At 43.7% G+C, this 24,278-nt stretch overlaps 1 protein-coding gene across 5 annotated transcripts in view; it reads right to left on the bottom strand.

Moving 5' to 3' along the window:
• dab2ipb (DAB2 interacting protein b) overlaps positions 1 to 24,278 on the bottom strand; it is a gene marked incomplete at its 5' end in the record, with an annotated part of 100,252 nt that overhangs the window by 11,601 nt on the left and 64,373 nt on the right. For all 5 annotated transcript variants that reach the window (XM_079179122.1, XM_079179119.1, XM_079179120.1 and 2 more), the window contains 8 exons: positions 1,743 to 1,930; positions 2,671 to 2,872; positions 3,021 to 3,257; positions 4,416 to 4,560; positions 5,754 to 5,898; positions 16,691 to 17,245; positions 19,163 to 19,261; positions 20,797 to 20,950. In XM_079179122.1, the coding sequence (XP_079035248.1) occupies positions 1,743 to 1,930; positions 2,671 to 2,872; positions 3,021 to 3,257; positions 4,416 to 4,560; positions 5,754 to 5,898; positions 16,691 to 17,245; positions 19,163 to 19,261; positions 20,797 to 20,950 (1,725 nt within the window). The remainder of the gene's footprint in view (positions 1 to 1,742; positions 1,931 to 2,670; positions 2,873 to 3,020; positions 3,258 to 4,415; positions 4,561 to 5,753; positions 5,899 to 16,690; positions 17,246 to 19,162; positions 19,262 to 20,796; positions 20,951 to 24,278) is intronic.

Raw genomic sequence — 24,278 nt, 5'->3', positions numbered from 1 at the left:
TGCCGGTGGCAGAACACATGCGATTTATTACTCTTGTTTTTTTGCCATTGTTTTGGAAAGGTGGTGGATTATTTATTTTTTTTACAATCGGTAATGGGTTTTGAGTTACAAAAGGTTGAGAACATCTACTTTAAACAGCACAATTAGCCACCGTAAGCTACTGGTCACAACAGACCGTGTGATGCTGTAGCAGCAAAACCTTAAGTTTAGCATTTAGCTAAAAGGCTAAGTTATTGTAACAGTGGCACAAGTGGATCGGAGTCATCTGGCCGGTTTTTGAAGATGTGTGGCTTCTGCACTCGTTTGCTTTTTCCCCCTCATCCCCTCACCTTCCCTTTCTTCCCTCCCTTCAGCCGGCAGATGGAGGCTTTATTGCCAGAAGACGATTACCTTGACAAGACGTGATTTATCTTCCAATAATCTCTATCATTCACATCACGCTCATCTCCTCCCTCTTTCTGTGTCCTTCTCCCTTTGTTCCATTACCCTTCCGTCCCAACTTCGTCTTTTTTTTTTTTTTTTTTAATTCTGCTCAATTTCTTCCCTCTCTCATTCTTGGCACCGTCTCCTTTTCTTTCTCCCTACTTTCTCATGTCACCGGTTGGTGGATGAGAAGCAATTAGGTGCGAACCGTGAGCTCATTCAAATGCTGTTACGGTCGCAGAGTTTGCTGATGAGGGGCCGCCACAGAACCACATCAGTTAATACGTGAGCAAACAGTTACTGTGATAAAGTAGAGGGTCGGCTTTAACATCAGGTCATATAGGGACAACACTTAATTAGTTCTATTGATCTTTGGACCCTAATTACCATAATGATAGCAGCTGTCTGACTCTCTTCCTGCTCTGTATGATCTCATCTGCCTGCCCGTGCTGCGGTGTTGTGTTTACTGGTGTTTGTTTCTGTCGATTACTCAAATATCTCTCCTCCTGTGGGTCCCTGGGCCTTCATGTTGATCTCTATGAGTGTCACCTTGCCATTGTTGTGCCAGGGAGAGTAAGAGGACAGGAGATAAGCGCGATAAGGCCGCAGTCAGAGTGTGTATTCATCCACAGGAGAGTAAACGAGGCTTCATCTGGGCTGATGTAAACAAGCAGGGGTGACACTCTCTCACCGTGTCACGGCCTCAGCTGCCAAACATTAACACTCGGCCGAACTGGTAGTTTGAGAACACGATCTATTGTGGGGGGGCCATGTTTTCACTCGGCACTGGGATTCATTGGTAACTGACCTTCTAAAAACTGGTGAGCCTGTTTCCAAAAGGTTGCAGGTTTATTAACTTTTGGAGAACAGCTGCCCTTTATTTATTTGTTTGTTCAGTAATATAAGTACTGCTGAATGCTTTTTCAAGTGCTTTGGTAGAAGTAAGGACTGATTTTTGGAGTCATTTATAGTTATTGCACTTCAAAGACTTAAATGAGGCTTTATATATATATGTGCAGAGGAGGAGCAGAACCACAGAGTTTAAATATATTAATCCTCCTATATTTAGGGTTTGCACAATTATGGCTTGATATCCATGCCAGCAGCTGCAGCACCAATATAAAAAAGCTGTCAGTTGCCTTTTCTGTGCTACTCACCTTACTTTCCAATATAGATGAATAGAAAATAGTAAGCTCAATCTTTGCCACCCCCAGAGAAGTTTCAATGTGGTTCTAGATGTTTATTAAAGGGGGTCTTAATGTATTTTGCACTCTGCGTCTAATTATCTTCCGATTCCCGAGATCTTAACTGTGTCCTACCCTGACAGGTCATTGTCTATGACCATCTTCTGCAGGCCGGTGGAGATGCTGCAGCCTGCCTCAGCGGGAGGCGAGCCCATGAGCTCCGAGGACTGTCCGGGTGACATCATGACACAGGACGGGTTAGACAGAGCCGTGTTCACCTCCCGCAGGATCCGGGGCAGAGGACCCAGCTTGGAGGCTGCACTCTGCGAAGGAAAGAGACATAATTATGTTTTAAGCCAAATCAAATATTACTCTGGAACACTTCAGTTGGGGGCATTAATTGGATTTCGTTTCCGTGCTGTTTAGCAGAATTTGATATTTGCATATTTGTTCGACCTAGTTATTTTCCCTATGCCATGCAATCAACTCTCTTATTCAGACAACATACTGAATAATGGATTAGGCCGGCCAGTCTGATGGACTCAACCAGACTCACTGGGATTCCTGAATTATTGAAAGACAAGGTTTCAGAGCACTGGATGCTCTACCCCCCCCCCCAGAAAAAACATCAAATCTGCCCTTTATCTAATTATTACCAGCTTCCCATCTGCTACCAGAGCTAATGTAAACGTCCTTGTGAATCCATTAATATGCCTCACCCAGCCTCTGACTTTTTTCAGTGTTCTCCCCTTGTGCTCTGTTTATGTAATGCAATCATGAATTATTGATTGATGTACGAAAAACATCCGAATGTAGTCGAAGCATGATTCAAATCCTCAAGCTTGTGATAATGTATTGAAGACCTTTGGAAATTCTATAATTTATGACATCTGCAGAATATCTCTAAATCTCTATTTCATTTAGATAGAAACTAATGCATTATAATTTCTAGTATAATAATAATAATAATAATACGGAATGTGGAATAGTGTATCCTGCAAACCCTGGTGATGGCTTTGCTGTGTGCTGAGATTATATAATAGCATTGTGCCATCTTCAGTACCTGGTCCATCTGGGACACCACCTCAGAAAGGAGGGAGTGCAGGGTGGAGAGTTCCCTGCCGAGGTCAATGTACCCCTCGAAGCCTGCCGTGTTGGAGATGGTCTCTGGGTTCGAGATTTCGAGCAGGAAGCGCTGCATATTGGTCCACTCGTGCTCCAGGAACTGGTTCATGAAGGACATGTACTCTTCCTTGTTACCAAATCTGACGACAAACAGGGACAGGAAAGGGAAACCGGGACAAAGAGTAATGCAGAAATGTTATTTCAGTAAATTCCACAATCTTTTTGGCATATGTTCATGGTTCCTTCATCCAAACAAACTCCTTACAAAACACACACACACACACTCACTTGGTGAAGTTTGCCAGGTTCTGCGTGACTTTAGCGATGAGCGTGAGCGTGCGTGCCGTGCGGTCGTCTGGATACTCCTGCATCAAATTGAAAAGCGAGGGCGACATGATGGCCGGACAGAGAAACCGCAGGAACAAGCTCGCGCTGATCAAACGCTCACTGATGTCCGGTCGACCCCGGTTGCTGCATTCCTGTCGCCATGACGCAAAGACCTCTTTCAGTTCTCGTGGAAAGACGCTGTAGAGAAAAAAGAGACAGAACAGTCACGTCTAAAGACTAAAAATGATCTTTACCTCATTCCACATGAATGGAATTGATAGTGAGTGAAATTGAGGGAGTAGACAATCTAAGGTTCTTTAACAATGAGTATAGAAAGGTGGGTCGTATGAATCAGTTTTTGGCATATTTCCTGTTCTCCTGCTCCACTTTCAGTCCTACTTCGAGACGTTAAGAATAAAATGAATTCATCAAATTTTGCACGACTTAAAAAAGGCTGTTAATTTAAGAGCGCTCAAGAGCTCTCCTCAGTTCAGAATATATCCTGCGGAGGACTGCGGCACAGAAATAGAGACGAGCACATACTGTACCTTCTGAGTCGAGCTTTGAGAGCGATTGTAAAAAAGAATGGTCGCGATGAATAACATCACTCGCTGAAATGATCAGCGTTTAGCATATTATTTGCATCTGATTTGAACATTTGATAGGATGTTCCGCACTTTTCTCTCTCTCTTGTTTTTTGTATTCGTCGAGGGCGAAAACAACAAGAAGGAAGCTGTCGCTGATTTGATTGCAATCACTTTCCATACATCATGTGGCACGAAATTATCATTGTGCCGAATTTGTTTGCAACTCCTGTTTGGTTTCTTTTGTTTCCATTTCAGCATCATTTATCCCGATATATACACAAAACTGGAGATGTTGAAGATTTTAAACAAATAAAAGGAACTTCTTGAAATGAAATCCTGGTCTCTGATTGGATGTGCTCCCCTGAGAGCTGCTCTGAAAGGTTCCTCCTACGCTTAGTTGGAAGTAGGAGGAAGTTTCTGGATAAATGTGTCTTTGGTTTGACTTTTAGTGAAGTTTTGCTGCGAAGTTGGCTCCGTAGAGCATATCTCACATATCCAAGTTTTGAACAACAGATGTCTTTGAAAACTGACAACTGCTGCGAACTGGCATGCAAACCTGATGAACGACCCCTTCAATGGCATTGTTTTATTGTTACCAAGTCTGTTTACAAGAGAGAATTCATGGTAAAATTAAACATGTAATAAAGCAGAATGCACATTCAATATGGTGAAGTGTGGATATTGTTAAGAGGTACAGTGTGTGCCATCAGACACTCCTTGTCTTGAATAGTACAGCACATGTTTGTGAAAGTCGTGCTCCGGTATTCACCAGTATGAGTTGATGATTTTGCAGAAGGCCAGCTCACAGCACATCTTCAGGTTGCTCTGGTGTTCGTGCAGGTCACCTGAGGAGCACCTGGACGGATCCACCTCACAGTTCTCATCTGACTCGTACAGAGCCTTAATGAACTCACCTGAAAACAAACAAAAAACACTTAGGGAATGAAGGCACAAATGAGCTTTTGTAGATGTCTGTGATAGATCTACTGTGGTAGTATCTGTTCTTGTTTGCGCTGGTGATTTGCAGTGCTTTTTTTAGTACTGCTGAGCAACAGGGGGAAGAATATGACGTCGAAGCTACAGGGAACAGAGTTTCACATCGTCCTTGAGATTTTAGTAAGCTGAACCATGAACTAAGACAATAAAGACAAAGACTGACAGACCTTGAAGATTCATAGAAGCCAAACAAGGTTACTTACACTCACAAAAAAAGATAAATAAAAACATGTCCTTTTTGCTACCTCCATTGGGATAAAAGACCATTAATACTACGATCTTAATGAGTCAGCAGCTGTAAAAGAGAGCTCATGGGTGCACTTGTGTTATCTCAGTTTCAGGGATTTCAACAGACATAAGTTACCAGAACCCAAAAACCTATCTGAATCAATCGACAGAGACATGCAGGAAAACAGGCGGCATCTCTTGTTCCAAAGACAAAAAACACACACGTTGAGCATAAATATTAGCAGCATACAGGGAAAGATGTGACGAGTGGCAGGAAGGATGTGTGCCGGTTGTAGATTAAACTGCCAATGTGTACATATCGGAATCAGGGCGGGAGAAGAGCACACAGTGCATACAGAGTGCTTATTGTTAGGTCTGCAGGCGGACAAACACACTTGATCTAACCTTGGACTAACATTGTAGAAGTGGGAGTAGGAGCGACTAAATAATCACCCCGTAATAATATTTCCACTAAGCGGATCCTGTAAGTGTCTGTCAAAGGCAGACACAAAAATGTTCCCTGTCACGGTCTGTATTGTGTCGTCCAAGATGAGCTTCTGAAACAAAAATTTGAAACGCTTCAGCTGTCAAAAGGGATTCTTGGGAGGAGAGGACCAATGCGTTCAATCTCTAAATGTCACTTTTGTTTCATTCTATTGTTACTGACGCTCAACATGTCTGAGTGAATTAATATGTTTAAAGAGGTGAATGTGAAGACGGCAGAAAGAGGATTAGGAACATGCGGCAGAAGAAAACAGAACGAGATGACGAGAACAGCTTTTCTTTTTGGCTTTCCAAACTATTTCAGCCCTTTTCCTCGGACGAACGGCAGCAGATCACATCGCTCTGCCTCCGCTCCCTTCCAGATCCCTGCTCCACTCACCCAGGGCGTCCTGCAGGTACTTCTGCCCCACCAGTTTGAGGTATTCCTCTATGGCCTTGGTCGCTAGCGTGTTCTCTCTGAAGATGAGGTGCTCGTTCTCCCCGCAACGGTCCACCTCTGACATCATCAGGTCTGTGAGGAAGTCCTGCAGGACAAATAACAAAACACAAAACAAGACAAGCACGAGGGTTAATGACTGCAAGTCATGCAATCATCTGTGATTATCCACACTTACAAGTCCCCCTCCGCTCAGAAATAGGGTTTTCTTCTTCGCACACCACTGTGCAGAATGATGTGCATAGTTTGACACTAGAAGTCTTTGTTCACATCCGTGCGGGTGAAGGTTTTATTGTATTGCATTGAAAAATCAGCATCAGACACACGAAGAAGACTTTTTGTACTCTTCTGCCATTTCAGACACCGTTATCGCTGCTGTTCAGTGGTCCTCTGTGTGCTTCCTGCCTGAACCAGTCACCTGACTAGTCTCCTGCTGGTGATCACTAATTAACCACAGCATGCACACACGCTCCCCATCCACTACCTGTTTACCACATTGTCTTTAGTTGCCATGACTCTGCGAGCCTTTTCTTCTGTCTCGCCTGCATTAGTTTTGTTTGCTGGGGTGCTTATGTGCCAGTGCATGTGTTCACAGTGGGGTGGTATAGAATGGCAGCATTTAAATAACTGTAAATCATTTCTAAATAAGGTTGTGGATCAAAATAATGCACATGTGGACTACTTAGCCCCGCCCAACAAAAACATTCAGTAGATTCCTTACGAACGAAACATGTGATGATCACAAGTCAATGCAAATGAGCCCCCTATGTAATCTCTGAGGGTCATTCCATCCATTAATATAAAATACTAACTTTGGCAGAATTAAGAGCAACAACAACTAGAAAAACATTTTTTCCTTTTCCCTGTCTTGCAACTGTTTCTTCGTACAGGTTAGCAGTGTTGCTCCCCTTCATTAACTCGTACTATCAGTCGCACCTGTGTGCTGTGTGCAAACACTGTCTCTTAATTTACTACAGTGCAATGATTCAACAGGTTTTCAAATTACATTTTTATGACCAGCGAATGTGGGAAAAGCATAATCGTGTCATTATAATAAATGGAGGAGAAACTAAATGTCTTGGAGTTTGACATATCCAGAGCTGAAACGTAGAATGCAGAAAGAAGCAAGATGTTTATGTTTACCATTGAGCTGATGAAAAATAGTGACAAGACTCATAATTTTATATAATGGCAGTGATTTTGACACCTGTTTTGCTGTGCAATGAGTGAACGAAGACAAAATAAATGCTAGTCTCATGAAAATCTCTGTTGAGAATGAGGATGTGCCTTATAGCCAGGGAGCAGCACAACCCAAGTTTCTACCAAAGTTATATATATATGTAGAACGGTATAAGTTATCTCCATAAAGGACTATATGGTATACATCAGGTGAAGAAAAATAAAAGTGTGGATAGAGGCATTAAAAGCTTCCAAAAATCAAGGGGAATCGAGGGAAATGGAGCCATCTGGGGATGAATCATCCTCTTGTTTAGATCCCTTCAACACATTTCTGGGTGTACTCTCATGTAAGTCCCCTGGCAGCTTGTTAAACCAGGGGAACCAGCGTGTGGCAGCGAGGGAGAAGAGAGGCGAGTGACAGATGTACAGAGGGAAATAGGGAAGGAGAGGAAGAAGAGACAGAGCGGCGTTCTTTAAAGAACAGAGGAGGAGGCGGAAAGAAAGCGACAGAGCCTCTCAGACGGTTTCTATAGCTGCTGCAGAAGCCTGTTATCCGGCTAATCAGAGAAACACCACAGGGAGCCAATCATCCACTGATGTGCAGCGAGAGGAGCCTTTTTGGTTAACAGCATCCGCACATTCCACACATGCTCCATACACACATATAACACACACACACACACTAACCTACTAAATCTCAACTTTTAACAAATGCGCATATCAATAAATATTCAAATTAGACAAAGATTGTGGTATTATAGATGTGTACGTCTAGTGGTGTGTGAGTTTGTATTTGGTCAGATAATGAGCCAAAATGATTTAGTGCCTATAAATGTTTTCATGTTTTATTGTAACAAAATTACAATAATTTCTGAAAAGCAATCTAAATAAAGTACAAAAAGAACAAGAACAAATACAAGTCTACGTTTTTGTGAGTTGGTATTGTGGTGAAACCTTCACCATGGAGATTTGAGGGGCACTCAGAGCAACGAAAAAAAGGTAAATCAAAGTCAGAGTATGATACACTTCCAAGTCACTAAACATCTCTTTGAGTACGGTTAAATGACGAGAATAAGAAATGGAAAGAGCTTTGAAAGAGTGACTGTGCAAGAAGGAGGTCAGGGAAAGGAGGAGAACCAAGCGATCTATGACGCCTCTGAAGGAGTTCCAAGCTTCAGAGGCGGAGATTGGAGAGACGGCACGTACAACAACACTTGGCCGGGCAGTTCACCAGACACAGCTTTATATGAGGGGGGGGGGGAGAGGAGAGACGAGGAAAAACCTCACATGACATCTCGGCTACAGTTTGCCAGAAGCCACGTGGGAGAGTCTACGGTCTGAGGAGACCAACATTTTAACGCTTTGGCCATTAGACTAAATACCATGTTGGATTACACATCATCATAACCACAGCCCCCCCGCCGGGAAGCACAGCGGTGGCAGCGTCATGCTGTGGGGCTGCTTTTCTGCAACAAGCCCCAGAAAAACTTCTGAGGGTAGAGGGCGAAATTAATTCAGGAATATAAAAGGGAAATCCTGGGGAAAAAAATATATAATTAAGCCGTCTGCAAGAAACCTGCAACTTGGGAGGAGATTTGCTTTCCAGAAAGACAACGACGCGCACGAAGCTAAAGCTATAGCGGCTTGAAGACAATATCTGTCCTGGAGAGGCTCAAGGATGTAATTGCTTCCAAAGGTGCATCTAACTATAAAGCAAGGAGTCGCTGCCTACCTGCCTGCCTGCCTGTCTGTCCTAGAACAGCTCAGCTGATATACTTCACACTTGGCGGCTGTATCGCACTGGAGCACTGGAGCGCTTTGTCTACTTTGGTGACATTTTGACACGTGACACTTTGAGCATTAATACATTTTGAACAAATGTCCGCAACAGGCAGACCTGCTCTGCTTTATAAGCGCAGTGGTGATGTCAACGAAAGCTACGAACGCGCCTAATGGGAAATGAACTCCACTGAGTGTATTTCAGCAATGTTTCTGACTGAGAGTAAGCGCAGCTTGGGTGTGTTGGGTTTCTTTTTCATGGATTTGGTGATTTGGGTGCCCCAGGAAAAAGCCTGCTTGATTCACTTTTCACCATTTCTCTTCTTGGGAATGTTGTTTTTGGCAGTGTTAGCAGAACTAGGCCTACTAAAAACGTATATTCTGATGTAAAACTATTAACTACTAGTACAACTATAAATACTGTCCAATAAAAGTCCCGTGAAGAGCGAAAGAGAGACATCAGCAAGTATTTAATATTTCCAATAAAAGCAATATAAAATACTTGATTTCTATAACATTTTGATCACTTTGTAGGGAACCATTTCATGTTGACATGAAAATGTCTTTTATACTGTTGATTAGTCTCATAAAAGCCACATTAAAAATACTCTGATTCAAGGGTTGGAAGACAAAACATGAACTTTAATCACTGAAAATTGTCTCGACACTCCTGTTTCTAATGACATTTTCTCGTCCAGGAAACTCATTTATGCCGACAGCATTACAATTTAGGTTACACTTTATAGGAAGAAAATGTCATCCCAATTATGATCTTTCCTCTAACCTAGTCACCCCTCTTCGGCTCTCTCCCTCCTCTCCTCTCTGCTCTCCACCGAGGCGAGGCAAACCCAGGCCTGATTAGAGAGGACGGTTATATGAAATAGAGGAGAGAGACTGAAAGTGAAAAATTAAACTGAGAGAGAGAGAGAGAGACATCACAAGAGAGAATTATTCCTGCTAGTAGCCTAAAACAAAAATGAGATCCATCCACCGCTGATGATCTCTTACAGGGACATGCTACAAACAGATTGTTGAGCCCAGCGCTGTATAGGTGGAGGACACGGTTCAGCCGTGTCGATGTCCACAGTTAATCAAAACACATGGATACAACGCATGCACAGGGACCATAACGGTGGATTCGCACACTACCTCGTCTCTGCACGAAGCACAAACTGCATACATAATGTCGACCATTTTACGGTGCACATACCATATGTTCTCAAGATTGATTTTTTTTTTTCTTTCAAAGTCAAGTCTATTTATACAGCCCAATGCAACAGGACCAAAAGTCTACACTCATGCTCGCGGCTCTGTGGGGCTCTACATAGCACTGCTTATATATATATATATGCTTTTTTTGTAACAGGTTAAATCATGGACAACCACCGGTGTTATGAACGTCTGAAATCACGCCCTGAAAAGAGACTGGAGCTCCGTTCTTTTCCCTCCCCGTCATCCCTCAGCCTTTTCTCTGATGATGCCCTCAATCCTGCAGCCCCCCCCCCCCCCACCCCTTCCTTTCCCTCTGCCTCAGTGCTAATAAGGAGAAGTAGAACGCTCTCTGTATCGCTGCCACATCTCATCAGCCGAACCATGCCTCAAAAAGAAACAAAACACACACAGTGCACAGAGACAGGAGGGTGAAATGAAGATGGGGTCGGAGTGAAGGGTAGACGGCGGAGCCCGGCTGATCAGATCTAATAAATAGCAGGGAACAGAGTCCTGTTGGAAAAGATGAGACGCTCCCTGTGGATGTAGATGGGGTTACTTGCCAGTAAAAACTCATAAAGTATTGTGCATTGCGCCGATGTACACACAACAATGTAATCACCACTAGGCACAGCCCTGTGTGTGTGTGTGTGCACTGCTTACAATCTCTTTTTGGCAATATTCTACTGCACAATTTGCAGGCAGCAAGTTTTGAAGCTGAAATATAGATTCACTGACTGAAGAGACAACACAATCTGCAAGATCATGGCCAAGACTGTCGCACACAGACAAACCTGAACACAGAACAGGACACAGCGGTGTTTTAAATGGACGTGTAAATTACTGCACCGAGCATCGCAAAGAACATCGAGTCTGGGGAAGAAAAAGAGAGAAAGCGTTGACAAAACGAGGGTCAGGTTTATACTTTGAACGCGCTCAGATGTTTAAAAAAAATGTGTTTCTATGGTAATATAAACCAGAGCAATACAAGAGTGAGCGCAATAAAATGCCTTAAAAGGAAAATACTGGAGCAGGAACAAGCCTGAGGTTCAGTTACAGAACATTGTCTTCTTAATTCAGCCTCTTTAAAACTGTCTGAACCTGAAGAGTGTGTGAACGTCTCAAGTGAGTTCAAATATCACGCACCGATCACTTTACCCAGCCGTGTATCATGTGAATGGGAATCAATGTTACAGTGAATGTAAATAATGATGATTATCGGACGGCGAAACGATGATGAGCTCATGTGATTTAAATGTATTTGTAGCACTGCCTGCTTATTTTCAGGGTTTCCTGCTGTCGAAACGAGTATTTTAATGAAAGAAAAGCTTTTTTTTGTGGATATATTAAATTCCAACGCTGTCGAACTGAGCATAAATAGAGCATAAAAGATTCTCATTTGGCATAGTGCTTATGCTTTGTTCTTATATTGTTTCTATCTTCTGAATGGATAAACAAACATCACTAATGGAGAAGTCATGGTTTGCGAAACTAATGGGATTCATTAGAAAAAACTAAATGGAAATAACCTGTTGATGCTTCGAGAGCTGCTGTTCAGGTAAGTGTGTATATACAGCAAAATGCTGAAATTAAATGACAAAGTTTGGGTTCAATAATTTCAGTTTCGTTACAGATAGCTCGGAAAAAAGCGTTGAATGCGAGGAGAAAATAGAAACCCAATAACATAAGCAATTTGACTGATCGATGGGTTCAGTTTTCCAGCCTGGGGAAAAGGGCTGATGAAAGACCCAGGGGGAGAAAAACAGGAACCACTCCAGCCTCTCCATCCTTTCGCTCTCCTCATCTTTCCATCTCTTTCTGCCTCCCCTGGTTTCCCTCCCTGGAGACTGGTGGCTAGTATTACAGAGTCATAGCCTGCAGCTCTTCCTGTGAGGGTCACATTGGGTTGACTGAGAGGAATGGAGGCCGAGTGGAAATGAAAGCGGTTCTTACCGAAGGCTCGTTATTCAACACAAAAACAGGAAGGGCTGCCGCTCGCCCAATTTAGCTACTAAGTGCACGTGATCATTATGAAGCTCGATTAGACTGGAGGGAGTCTTACAGCAAGTGTCATCAGCATACAAACGTCTGCTTACTGTGCATATTCTCCGTGTGTGCTGTATGGCTGTCCATCTTGTATTTCTATTAAGTGTTAAGTGCACTACACGAAGCCCAAACATGCATTCGATTATTAAATAGAAATGTTGCCCTCTATAACATGACATTTAGTCTCATATTGAGTCTTAAAATCGTATTTAAAAAAAAAGATTAGCTAGCTAAATGCTAACGTCAGTATGCTAACATGTTCCCGATGACAATGCTGATGTTCTCCTTATTTCAACACTTTATTTGTATGCCTTGCTGTGCACATATACGTTTGTCATTTAAAACTACACGAAGGCAGATGAATCTCATAAAAATAAAGTGTCGCGTAGACTGAAAGTGAGAGAAGAGACCAGAGAACGAGGGAGACAGAGTCTCTGTAACGTCAGCGCCGACAGAGGAAGAGAAGAAGCGTCCGAGTGTTTCTCTTTGCAGCCCGCTGCTGTTTGGCTCCACATCCATTCACTGCGTCGCTGCAATGCTCTCTCTCTCTCCTCCTTGTTGGTGCCTTCACCTTTCTCTGTTTCACCTCTCCTCCATCACTCCACACTGTTAGGGGGTGATCAATAAAACACTCTGAAGATATGATGCATTGCCTTTGTAGTGCAAATTGCACAGAGGACTACATGAGGAGAGCAAGTGCATTGATGTGCTTTGTATTTATATCCTGATCTAATTAGGGCCTATACAGCAGATACGGCTTCATGACGAGCTAACATCTCCTGTTCTCAATGAGCCCTCTTTATCTCACTCGAACACACTTCACAAGCTGCTCGTCTGTCTCCTCCAACATCCATGTTAGTTCATCATAAGAGGGTTCACCTCCGGCATATATTGGAGAAGCAACTACAGGAAAAGATGTACGGGTTATTGTCTCAATAAAAAAAGGATACTGACAACTTCCCTGTTAATGGGGAGGGTATTGACAAGCGGCTCTCGCATGTTACGAAAGCTCGCCGACCCCCTCAGGGGACAGCTGATTCACTCAAAGCCAGTAAAAAACAACAAAAGCCCAGCGGAATACAGACGTACCAGAGCCCTTCATGTCAACTTACTAAACCATTTGTCACATCATATTATGTGTTTATGACAAACTGTGTCTGTGCGCCACAGCTGTGGTGATGAGCACCACTGCCCACTGTCGACAGCGCTGAATGCATTAATAAGACGCGTGTGCTGAACGTAAACTGTGCCGACGACAATTCACCACAGAGGGCGTAGAGAGGAGAGACTCACATATTTTGCCCTCTTCAGCAGGGCTGTTAGTTTACCTTGAGGAGCAGTAAAAAAACCAAAACTCAATGGCATAATAACCAGGACACCACCCTCGTCCGGGCCAGTTATCATAAGGATAAATCCTCCTTATCGGCACTTCCAACAGACGGCACGGCCGAGAGGAGCGGCAACAAAATTAGAACATAATCTTCCCGAAGGGGGGGGCGAGGCGTCGAGAAGACTAGATCAATAACGCGGAGGAGCCAGAAGTGGATATCTTCAGACGAAAGAAAGGTGAACGTCTCCAGGCAATCACAGCAGAGGGTTCTGTTATTGTTACCGGAGCCTCCAGTAGTGCCGTCTGGGTGTGCAGACATGCCCCACGGGGGCAGGAGACCAACAGGTGTTGTGACCTTACAGCGCAGGAAATTCGCAGAAATGTTATGATTGGATTACTCATTTTGATTGTGGCTGGGGTTTAATAAAAATCAGTTTACAGAGAAAGTAGACTATTCATTATTGCTCCAACCTACAGCCACGGTGTACACTTCTGACCTTTTCCTATGCTATACAAAGCCACATATATCTTAATACAACTGCAGGCCTATTTGCTCATGCACCAAATTGAATAACTGACCTGCCACCGCCTGCTAATGTCTTTGTGTTTTATACGTAGGTAGGTGTGCGTGTGCGTATAAAGTTAGCGTCTGTGCCGCGACGCAGGGCGTGCTCGTCACGCTCAGCAATGCATCCAGACATCAATACGGCGGCCACGATGACATCCCTCCAGAGCGCTTTGGCCTCAAGATGCAACGAAGCATGAAAGAGAGATGAAGCAAGACAAAGACGGAAAAGTAGGGAGAGAAGAAGAGGGAAGGAGCGAGTGTGCAACGGAGCACAACATTGGGGGGGGGGGGGGGGGTAATTACCCGGTGATGGGTGATAAAATGACACAGGAAGAAACAGAAGTCTAGAAGGTGTTGCATACTAATGCATGTTACAACCTGCAATCTACATCTCGTAACAATGGGCGGCTGCGATTAAAAGCCGTTTCACCACCTGTGCACAGCCGATTAAACACGATCGCACATCAGCAGAACTTCAGAAATACAAAGTTACAGCCGCATTTCCAAAAAAAAAAGAAAGGGTCACCTCTGCTGGGTGTCAGACAATGTGCTCGTGGGTCTTTTGTCACTGCCTAATTGTGAGAACAGTGCAAAGATTCTGTCCGGACTACAGAAACCCACTGTGGTGCTGAGAGGATTAGATACTGACTCATGGATTTGACTCGAGTCTGAATAGTTGGAAGACTACACAACGATAAGAACGGGTGGACAAATAACCAAAGGCTCTATTAAACATTTGCAGTAAAACAATAAAACAAAGCTTAGAGGAGTGTATCCTCCTCGCTCGAGTGAATGTGCTCGATTCCTAAATATAACCCACCAATGACAGCAAAGACCGCACCCAAGTTGACAGTAAATGAAGAACAGAACTTCACCGCTGTGTTGTAAAGGAGTAAACCAACATAGGGCCAAGATATGTGTATATAAAGCATCCCGTGCCGCAGCAGAGGATATCCTAATTAGGCCTCAGCAATATTTTAGAATAAGTGGTTTCACTGTGTGCTCGTTTGGCACGACATGTCCGCTTTATCCATCAGGGCTGAAGGGAAATGTACTCAAAGTGTATGTGTACTGCCTAATGTCAGACCACTTCACCGCGTCTCGAAACGATGAAAGTCTTTTCAGAAAGGAAGTAGTTGTCGCTAACAGCACTGACGCTTGTATTTTGAAAGCAGCTTTCATTAATTCTTCCTGTTCACGTCAGTCCGAAAGCTTCTGTTTGCCTATTCTTCAAAAGGCAAACAGCAGCTTTTTTTTTGCCCCTGTATTTACAGCCCCACAAAGAGGAATTTTTTCCTGTTTGTATTTCGTGTACACAGACTACACACAGTGCAAGTATATATGTACACGAGAGCCTCTTTAATGATGAGCAACCTTGAAATATCTCTAGAGCCGTTTCACAAGCTGCTCATCCAACCAGCAAGCAGAAAACCAGCCAAAAAAGAAGGAACGGGAGGTGAGAGAGAAGTAAAAGTTTTAGTGGGGATTTAATTAATTGAAGATGATTAAGGATGTGGCTGTCTCTCCGGGGACCAGCGGAGGCCTTCTCTCCCATCCATCAGCGACTCTCAGTCCCGAGCCTAAAACTGTCAGACTTGGCGGTACAGTGTGGATGGACATCGCTTCTTAAGCACTGATCATTCATCACTCCGCTGAGATGCGATAAAAGTCAAAGAAAGTTTCAAAGCTCTGCTGATGAGACAACTGTCAGGAGAACTAAATTGAGGCGCGAGCCGACAAGGCGGTGAAGACGGCGACGTCGATGCTGCAGTAAAGAAAGCAGCCCGAAGCAACATTCCACTACAAGCAGACAGTTATCTCAGACATAACAAGAACAACAACTATTTCCTGACAATCATGAGCAACGCCTTGGAACGGAATTAGATTAATCAGTATTATTAAACTTCTTTCATTATTGGTTAATGGGCGAGTAGTTTTCTCAAATCATCAGTTAATCATTTGGTCTATGAAAAGAAGAAAACAGTAAAAATAAATGCCTTGTGTGTCTTTTCAGAACACAATTTAATACATTTAAACGTCTTGTTTTGTTCAGCCAACAGGCCGAAACTTAAAACATATTCAACGACTAACTGTCACGAAAATGTTTGCTGAATCATTTTGATTAATCGACTTATCAACTCAACTCTAAGCTGCTTTGCGTCCTCTTTTTCATCAGCATCCAATGAGATGGCTTTCCCTCCCATGTCTCGCACTCTGATGTTATGTAGGTCAAAATGCCGACGTTTGTCTCACTGCACCGAAAAGACAAACGCCGTGCCGTCAAAGTAAAAGTGAAATACAGACATTCCGGATGGATGGGAGATTATCCGAGTCCAACGGCCCGCTGTCATGGGGAGACTTAGCTCCCACTGTGGTAGACTAATCTTCCCGTGCTCGCAGTGCTACAGACAGCGGTGGATATATTGTGCTTCTGTCCTGCGTCGGCATGCCGTGAAGCACTGCAGGGGATACATGGAAGGGATTAGCTTGAGTTAAAAATGTAATACAGGGCTGGTGCGGCGAGAGGAAATCACCTCTCTGTCTGGTCTTTGTCTGCTCTGTATTACAGCTGTGGGGGGGGTCAACAGTTCATAGGAAGAGCAGGCAGCGGAGGAATAGTTAACCTCTGTGCGCTACATAATGTCTCGTCAGTACCTCACGGCAAGATAATAGTTTGACATTCTGGTTTTGTTATCCATTATGTCTCCACGGGGAGGAGCGCAAACGTGGAGGAAATGGAAATAAATCATCATTATTGTTGGTACTAACCTTGGCCTTGCCAGTGCTCTGCAGAATGTGGACCAGCGCACACGCCATCTCCTCCTTGTTCTTGACGCTAATCCCGGGCTCAAGCACCGAGCAAAGCAGCATGTAGTTGTTGGTGGTGTACTCTGCAAACTCCTTGTACATCTCCATGGGAAGGATGTTCATACTCTGATAGCGTGCCTTGATCCGAATCATGGGCCCGGAGGTCTTGCCCTTAGGGGGGGTGGGCGTGCTGACGGGGTACCACTTCTCCATAAACTGTCGTCCGGTAACCGCCGCGACGGGGATGTTGACGAGTCCAATGTAATTGTTTTTATCTTTCTTCTTCTTCTTGTCCGTGTCTTTGTAGAGGTGGGCCGTGACGCTTTTGACGGCGGGCAGGTTGTTGAACTCAAAGTGCTCTCCCCAAAAGACGTTGTCGGTCTTGAGTTTGCAGGTGGTGCGGGCGTAGAGCGAGTCGTCCAGGCAAAGCTCGCAGAAGTATTTCTTTTTGGCCGGCAGGTCCTTGGCCTCGATGATCCAGAGCCGCAGCAGGTTCTCCACCCGGCGACTGTTGTCCTGGAGAGGATGATAGGACGTGGTTTAGAAACATCCTCATGAATAAAATATATATCTATACACAGTAGTTCAAAATGATAAGTTTCAGTGGGAAACTTATGTCTCCAAAAAAATAAACTAATGAGATTCAAACGAGAATCTGCCTCAAACCCTGGTTTTGAAGTTTCTCCGTTTGAAATGACGTAAACAATTCATTAAGTACTTCGATCATTTCATGTCAGCAATTTAAAAAGCTTTTCTCTGCTGCGCTTGCAGTAGCTAAGGAACCTCACTCCTACATTATTTCACAAAGCGCTAACCCATTCTGATGTCATCATTTGATACGAGCGGGGTGTATTTTTGGCCCTTTATTCAGATTGCCTTGACAACTACCTCTGAAGATGACAAGAGGAAACGAGGAGCAAATAATGACATTATTAGAGAGGAACACCAGAGCCTCTCACAATCACAAGGAAGCCATTGAATGTTTGAAATACCGGTAGCTATGCTTGAGACAGCTCGACAGTATCTGGATGCCTTTCATACGTTACAACAGAATATAAAATCATTCTTCTGTGTGTGTGTGTGTATATTTCAGTGGTTCTACATTCATCACACTATCGGGTGTGAACTCTGAAATGTAATTTTATCTTTAATGGGGTGTGTGGTTCACTTAGTATCTGCATCAAGTGGGAGCAAAATGTCGAGGCAATGTAATCGGTATTAATAACACTTTGTCAGTGTTATCAATTTTCCAAATTTCCCCCTGTTGGTCGCAACATAACTCCCTACTCTAAATCAAGGTGCTCAATACCTTTAATTAGAAATTAAACTGTGCATTATGTATTTATCCAGCCCTCAAAGATGATACCTCTGTAAATGGCCTATTATCATAATTACCCACAATTAGAACTTTCACACGAGCTGAATTGTGCAGGTTTAGCATTTAGACTACCTCGTTTCATTTACATTGATTACATATCTGGCAAATAGGCATTGAAAATCGCTGGAAAATATTTTCATTCCCTTTGTTATTTGATATTTCTAATATAAATCATCTCCTTCCTCCTCCCCAAGCACCAGCGACAGAAAACAGAGACTCCGGGGCGAGGACGCGGTGACAAATACTGACACAAAGTCAAACAGGTTGAGCCTCGCATGTGTCCTGTCAGTCTGTATCCTCTGTTAACCAATATGTACTCTAAACCTGTAATGATCTACAATGACAAAGTTCTCCAGGACCAAAACATGTTTAATCTATTTAATAGAACCCCAAAGACTTCATTATCTAGTTCCAAAGAATTTGGGTATCTCACTCCAGTTTTGATGTTTGCCAAAAAAAAAACATTGCACCGCATCTAATCTCTCTAAATTATGGAATAATTAAAAAACGCAGCGGAAAGAACGAAGCGAGACAGAAATAACACCTCCCTGCCAAAGAAAGCTGAGGAGAGGGAGGACTCCAACGTTACAAAGGAACTTTTTTTTATCCAAACTTCTAATTAGTGAGTCATTTCCTAAATAATGACAGATGAAGGAGCGATGAAGACGCCGTGAGATGGGGGACTAGTTTCTTGGCTTGACGTGTTTGCCGCTCTCCCTCTGCCACAGCTGTGTTTTTGTGTTTGAGATTACAGATGGCATCGGTGCTCAAGAGAAAAGCACTTTGGGGCTCTTGGCGCTCCTCGCCGCAACCTCCGTGTCCTCCGTGTCCTCTGCTCTCGAGGTGCACCGTGCGGGACGGCGCACTGCCGGATGTTGAACACGTCGGGTTGCATTTTGTTGTGCGAAATTGTGACATAAATGTCAACACAATGTAGCTCACTGTCTTCATAATAATCGATGTTGCACAGTGTGGTTTGGAATTGTGACACTTGTACACAAACTTGTTAGCGCTGATTGCGGCACACAGCCTCGTCCCACCTACTGCGTGTTTACCTTGTTGGGCTGCACTGCTCTCCTCAGATTCTCCATCCATTTGTCTCTCTCGGCTGACGAACGGCACGAAAAACATTTGCTTCCTGTGGAGGTGGTGACCTACAGCCGCCAACACAGAGGGAGAAGGAAACCGAAACGCTTTAAACATCAAACTGCCGTGCATAACAATGACAGGGAATAAGCCGAGCAGAATGTTTCGCTAAACTTAGTTCTAAAATACCCTGCAAAGGAGCTCAGCAAACAATACAACACAGGGATATGAGGAGACTGAGGATGACTTGGCAGTGTGGAAGAATGACTGAGTGGTGAGAATGGACAGAGGAGAGAGAGAGAGATGGCTGCCTGGCAGGCTGGATGATGACTGGATAATTCAAAAATGCACAGTGGGAGAGAGAGAACAGAGAGAACAGAGAGAGCAGAAACAAAGAAAGAGAATGATGTAATGAGCAGGATAATAAAAAATGATTAGTGGAGTCTTTTGGTCTCTACGGTAAACGGTGGAGGATTGAGCCGTACCTTTCTGTCACCCTGAGTCTCCCTAGCCACAGCTACATGTATGCAAGTATGTGTTTGTGCACATTTGGCAATTTGTTGGAAATGACTCCAGTGCGGCGATGATCACGCCTGAAACAAATTACCGCTGTGCTTCCATTTGTTTTCTACACCCAGAGAAACATAACCACTATGGCTTGCTCCTATGTGTTTTTTTAACACAGAAATGCACTCTGCATCTGAACGTCTGGTTATAATCGGCCTTCAGCAGCTAATCAAGAACAGGACTTTCAAAAGAGATGTGAAGTGTAGGAGCAGCTGGATCTGAAAGGATTGTTCCCAGCTGTTACTTCACATTTCTGTTGTCTTTTTATTATTGTAATGGTCCTTTTTTAGATCAAACATTGAATAAAAAAAACTATAACAAAAAATAATTGGTAGTTGCAGTCCAAGCTGCTGTGGAAAAATAGTCACTCAGAGGTGCAAATCAGATTTGTTGCAAAATGATTTGTTGTTATAAATGGGATTAAAAAAAACTGTATTCGAGCTTAAGTTGATCCAAAAGATGCAAGCAAGCTGATTACAACTGAGTGTTTAATCAAGCCTCGACAGAGTACGACCTTTAGCTTCTGCTAACTCAACAGTGGCAGCAGAACAAGCTGGTAAACACCAACTTTGACATGTTACTACCTTTCTAAAGAGTTCACTTCCCTCTAAGCAGCTAAAGCCTCCGCTTTGTTCACTAGCTAGTTGCAAACTTTGTTTAGCGCTGCGCTTGTAGCGCCGTATCTTCTCAGATATTTGTGTCTGAAAAATATTTGTGTCTGATATTTGTGTCTGAAAACCGATATCTGTGTCTGATATTTGTGTCTTGATCACTATGAGCGACTCCTTATACATTAAATATAGTCAATATGTCATTATAACCTGTTTATATATATCAAAATATGAACTAGTGAAACTTTAAGCATGATTACATATACAGGATACAGGAAAAGAACAGAACTTTTATTATCGGATGCCGGAAATAACTCCACACAGTAGCAACACCAGATCTATGGCTGTGCAGGGCCAGTAGTGGGAATGTTCTGGAGCGTTTGTGTGTGTTTGTGTACTGTATGCGCGCATGTGTGCCTCCTCACCTCAAAGCAGTAGTCCTGCCCGAGGATGCTGCTGTGAACAGGCTTGATGACAACCTCGTCCTCCATACTTAGGTCCAGGGCTTCCACAGCGCTACTGGGGCTGAGCAATGACTCATGGGAGCGAGACTCCTTCAGCCTTGGCATCAGATGAGATCTAAAGAGTGTCAAAAGAGAGGGAGAGAGGAAGGAAGAAGGTGAGATCTGAGTCACCCTGCAGAGCCTGAGTAGAGGCAGTGCGAGAGCGGCAGCATATGCACGGCGCGTATTAGCGAGCGCTCATGGTGAGTGTGAAGGAAGCGAGTGAGAGAGCGATGATGAGGAGGAGAGGATGCTCCACTTGCCTCAAAGTCAGCGGGTCCTCGGCGTGAGGAGCTCGCACACAGCATCAACACATGTTCGTGCATCCACTTCCACGCCGACTCCCTGATGGATGTTTTGGCGCCTTCTCATTTTCAACTTGAAACATCCACGGATGAATGAAAACACGCGTGAAAGATTTGAGTCAAGCTGCGCTGCCAACCGTCTGCAGACTGGAACCACTATAAATAGGAGGCAATTCCTGCCATTGATTATCATTAATGGTCGCGCTGTGAAAGTTTCCGTGATGTGATAATGCTTCGCAGCGACGAACCGCTTGCTATCTGTTTTGTGGAGCCTCGTTTAACGCACACGCGCCACGCCAACACGCAACCCTTGTCAACTCTTCTCTCGATGCACATTGACAGGAGCTCAGAGTGCACTTTAGCAAAGTGTTCAATATTCTCACAGAGACAACCTCCGAAGCCTTATTCTTGGCGATTTTTATAGCCAGAGAGGATTAGGAGACAAAGTAAAGAGCTTTCCACTGTTTGCTGTCGCCCTACTTTCTGTGTTTTCATAAGAGTTAGTTAGTGAATGGCTGTCACCAGGAAAGAGCAAACGTGTGTCTCCGTGCAGTGTGTATATTTGCCCATTACCGCATTTGATCCACATTATTGAGCTTCATATTTCGCCCTCACGTTAAGCTCTTCTAACATTCAATAATAAACCAGTTATGTTGAAGTAGGTTATTCTGCAACATGTCATGAAGTCAAGTAAGAGTAAGAAAGCATCAGAAACATACTTGCAATGCGTTATAATATGCTTACAGTACAAGCACTCAAAGATTCACAATGATTTATACAAATAATAATAAAACGTTATAAAGACAAGCTAAATATGCTAGCGAGGGCTGTAAGCAGCGACACAAACATCAGCCCCTGACACTGGCAGGACGAGGAAGACAGAGGGTCAATTGCTCGTGTAATGAGTGCGAACATTCTGTTAGTAGTGCCCTCCATGGACGGCTTACACACTAATCCCATGCATGTGAGTAGGCCAGTGTGTGTACTGTACATCTCTTCTGTTGCGGCCCTTTGTACAGTCAGCCAGCTTTGTTGTCGAATCCACTGTCCAGTGCGAAGTGGATAATGATCTGGACTCTCTCTCTCTCTCTCTCTCCCTCCTTTTTATCTCTATCTTAACACACACATTTCATCATCTGATATAAATGAGAGAAAAAAACTACACGCGCAAACGCCTCAAGGATAGCTTTGCATTTGAGAATCTAGTTTCAGGAGCTCCGAGCCTTTTTCCAAAGCACAGCTGCAGAGGAAGTGTGTTTTGCACCTAGCTCTGCTTTGTGATTGGCTGACTGGGTACCGGGCAGAACACAGAGCGAGTCAAGTGAGCGGAGAGGAGGGGAAACAGAGGTTTTCTATGTGGGATGTGCTGTTAAGAGACAGGTAGACACAGTCCCTAAACCGGCACGATGATGCTTCTATGACTCACAAAGAGACTGACGGAAAGGAAAAAAGAAAAACTGGTAGCATATACGTTTTTTATATTTAGAATATAAGGAGGCATGTTCTTCATGTGAAAATCAACTTGAACGTGCAGTCAGTGTAGCTCGCCAAAAGCAACATCCTCTGGAGTAATGTTCTACATGATGTGAAGGAATGCATCTTCTAAAAAGGAATACACATTATTCCGCTATTATTATTCTTTCTCTCGGCATATCATATTGGCCCATTAGTGTCAGTGGGAATGGTGGGAGACTGTGAAAGTATGAATTGATGAATAGTAATGCTGCCTGTCATCTGTACGGCGCTGTATTAAATTTGTACTGTAACGTGTAATTTACAGCGTATTGTCGACAATGAAAAAAAAACTGTCTTGTCGTGTGAAATCTGCTCATAACTTCTACATCCCCCAGTTTGGCACACTGTTCATGTCAGTCTCTGCAAATAACAGCTGGTATTAAAAGCAGAGCATGCTGTCGTCGTCGTCTCTTCGTCTCCTCGCTTCTCCTCTCTTTTGGTTACCTTCCCCCAACGTCGTCTATTCTCAGCAAACGTCCTTCTACGTCCTTGATAATCCTCCATTCCTCTGCCTCCATTTTTATCCTGTCTGTCTCTCATTCAGTGTTTACCTGATGTGTGTGTGTGTGTGTGTGTGTGTGTGGGGGGGAGTATAGTTTATGTTTGGAGGGTTCTTTCCCACCCTCTGGTACACATCTTTCCATCGCACTCTGTTCTTATTCCCCCGCTCTGCTTATCTCTTTCACTGTGATTATCTGCCTTCCCCTCTTTTGGCCACCGATCAATCCATCTCCTCCTCTTCTGGATGTCATTCTGGGCCACCTAAATATTTCAGAAACTATATCCAGGAGATACTCAAGGCTCTAATAGTCCAGACACTTCCAGACACACGGACTCAACCACACACAGCCCTGTAGTAAAATACATAATTGAAAAGGTCATGCCATAAAGAACTGGCTTTGTAAGACCTCGTCGGAATTACAGCAGATGTTGCAAAGAACACTGCTCATACTGCATCTAGAATACCTTGTGTTTGGAGGCACAACTGTATAAAATGCAAAAAATGTTGAAACCTGTTTTAAGGGTTGTGAATCGCTGTATGTGACTTGACAGGATTACATAATGAATAGAGCACCAGTGGCTCTGCACATCATGCTTAAATGGCATTTGTGTATTTTATTTAATGAGTGAACTCGTCTCCTCTGATCCACGTGTACTCTGTGATGTTTTAAATCAGGTGCTTCAGTGATTGGGGGGGGGGGGGGGGGGGGGGGGAGTCGAGTCGAGTGTAGAAATATTTCAGCAGAAATAGTAGGATTTTTCTGGCATTTACCCAAACGTTTTTATGCAGAACTTTTAGTCCTAAACGAGAAGGCATGACCAATGACCTTGCATGAGTTAGTGTTGCCAAGTTACATTTAGATTTTTTTAATCACTGGAACGCCTTCTCTGGCTGGTGATGAAGGTATACGTTCAGTATTTAGGAATGTATGTCCCTGCATCATTCCAAATCCTATCATGCCCTGTGCCCTGCTAGGGTTCAATGGAAACTCAGTTTGGAGTAATAGAGTATAGGAGTAGAGCGGAGTAATGGATTCTGAGCGAGTCCGGGCTGCACCCAGCGCGCTCCGTCCCTGCATCCTG

Source organism: Pholis gunnellus (genome assembly GCF_910591455.1).
Source record: "Pholis gunnellus genome assembly, chromosome: 18".
In the NCBI taxonomy this organism is placed as follows: Eukaryota; Metazoa; Chordata; class Actinopteri; order Perciformes; family Pholidae; genus Pholis; species Pholis gunnellus.
This window is presented reverse-complemented; position numbering and strand designations above follow the sequence as displayed.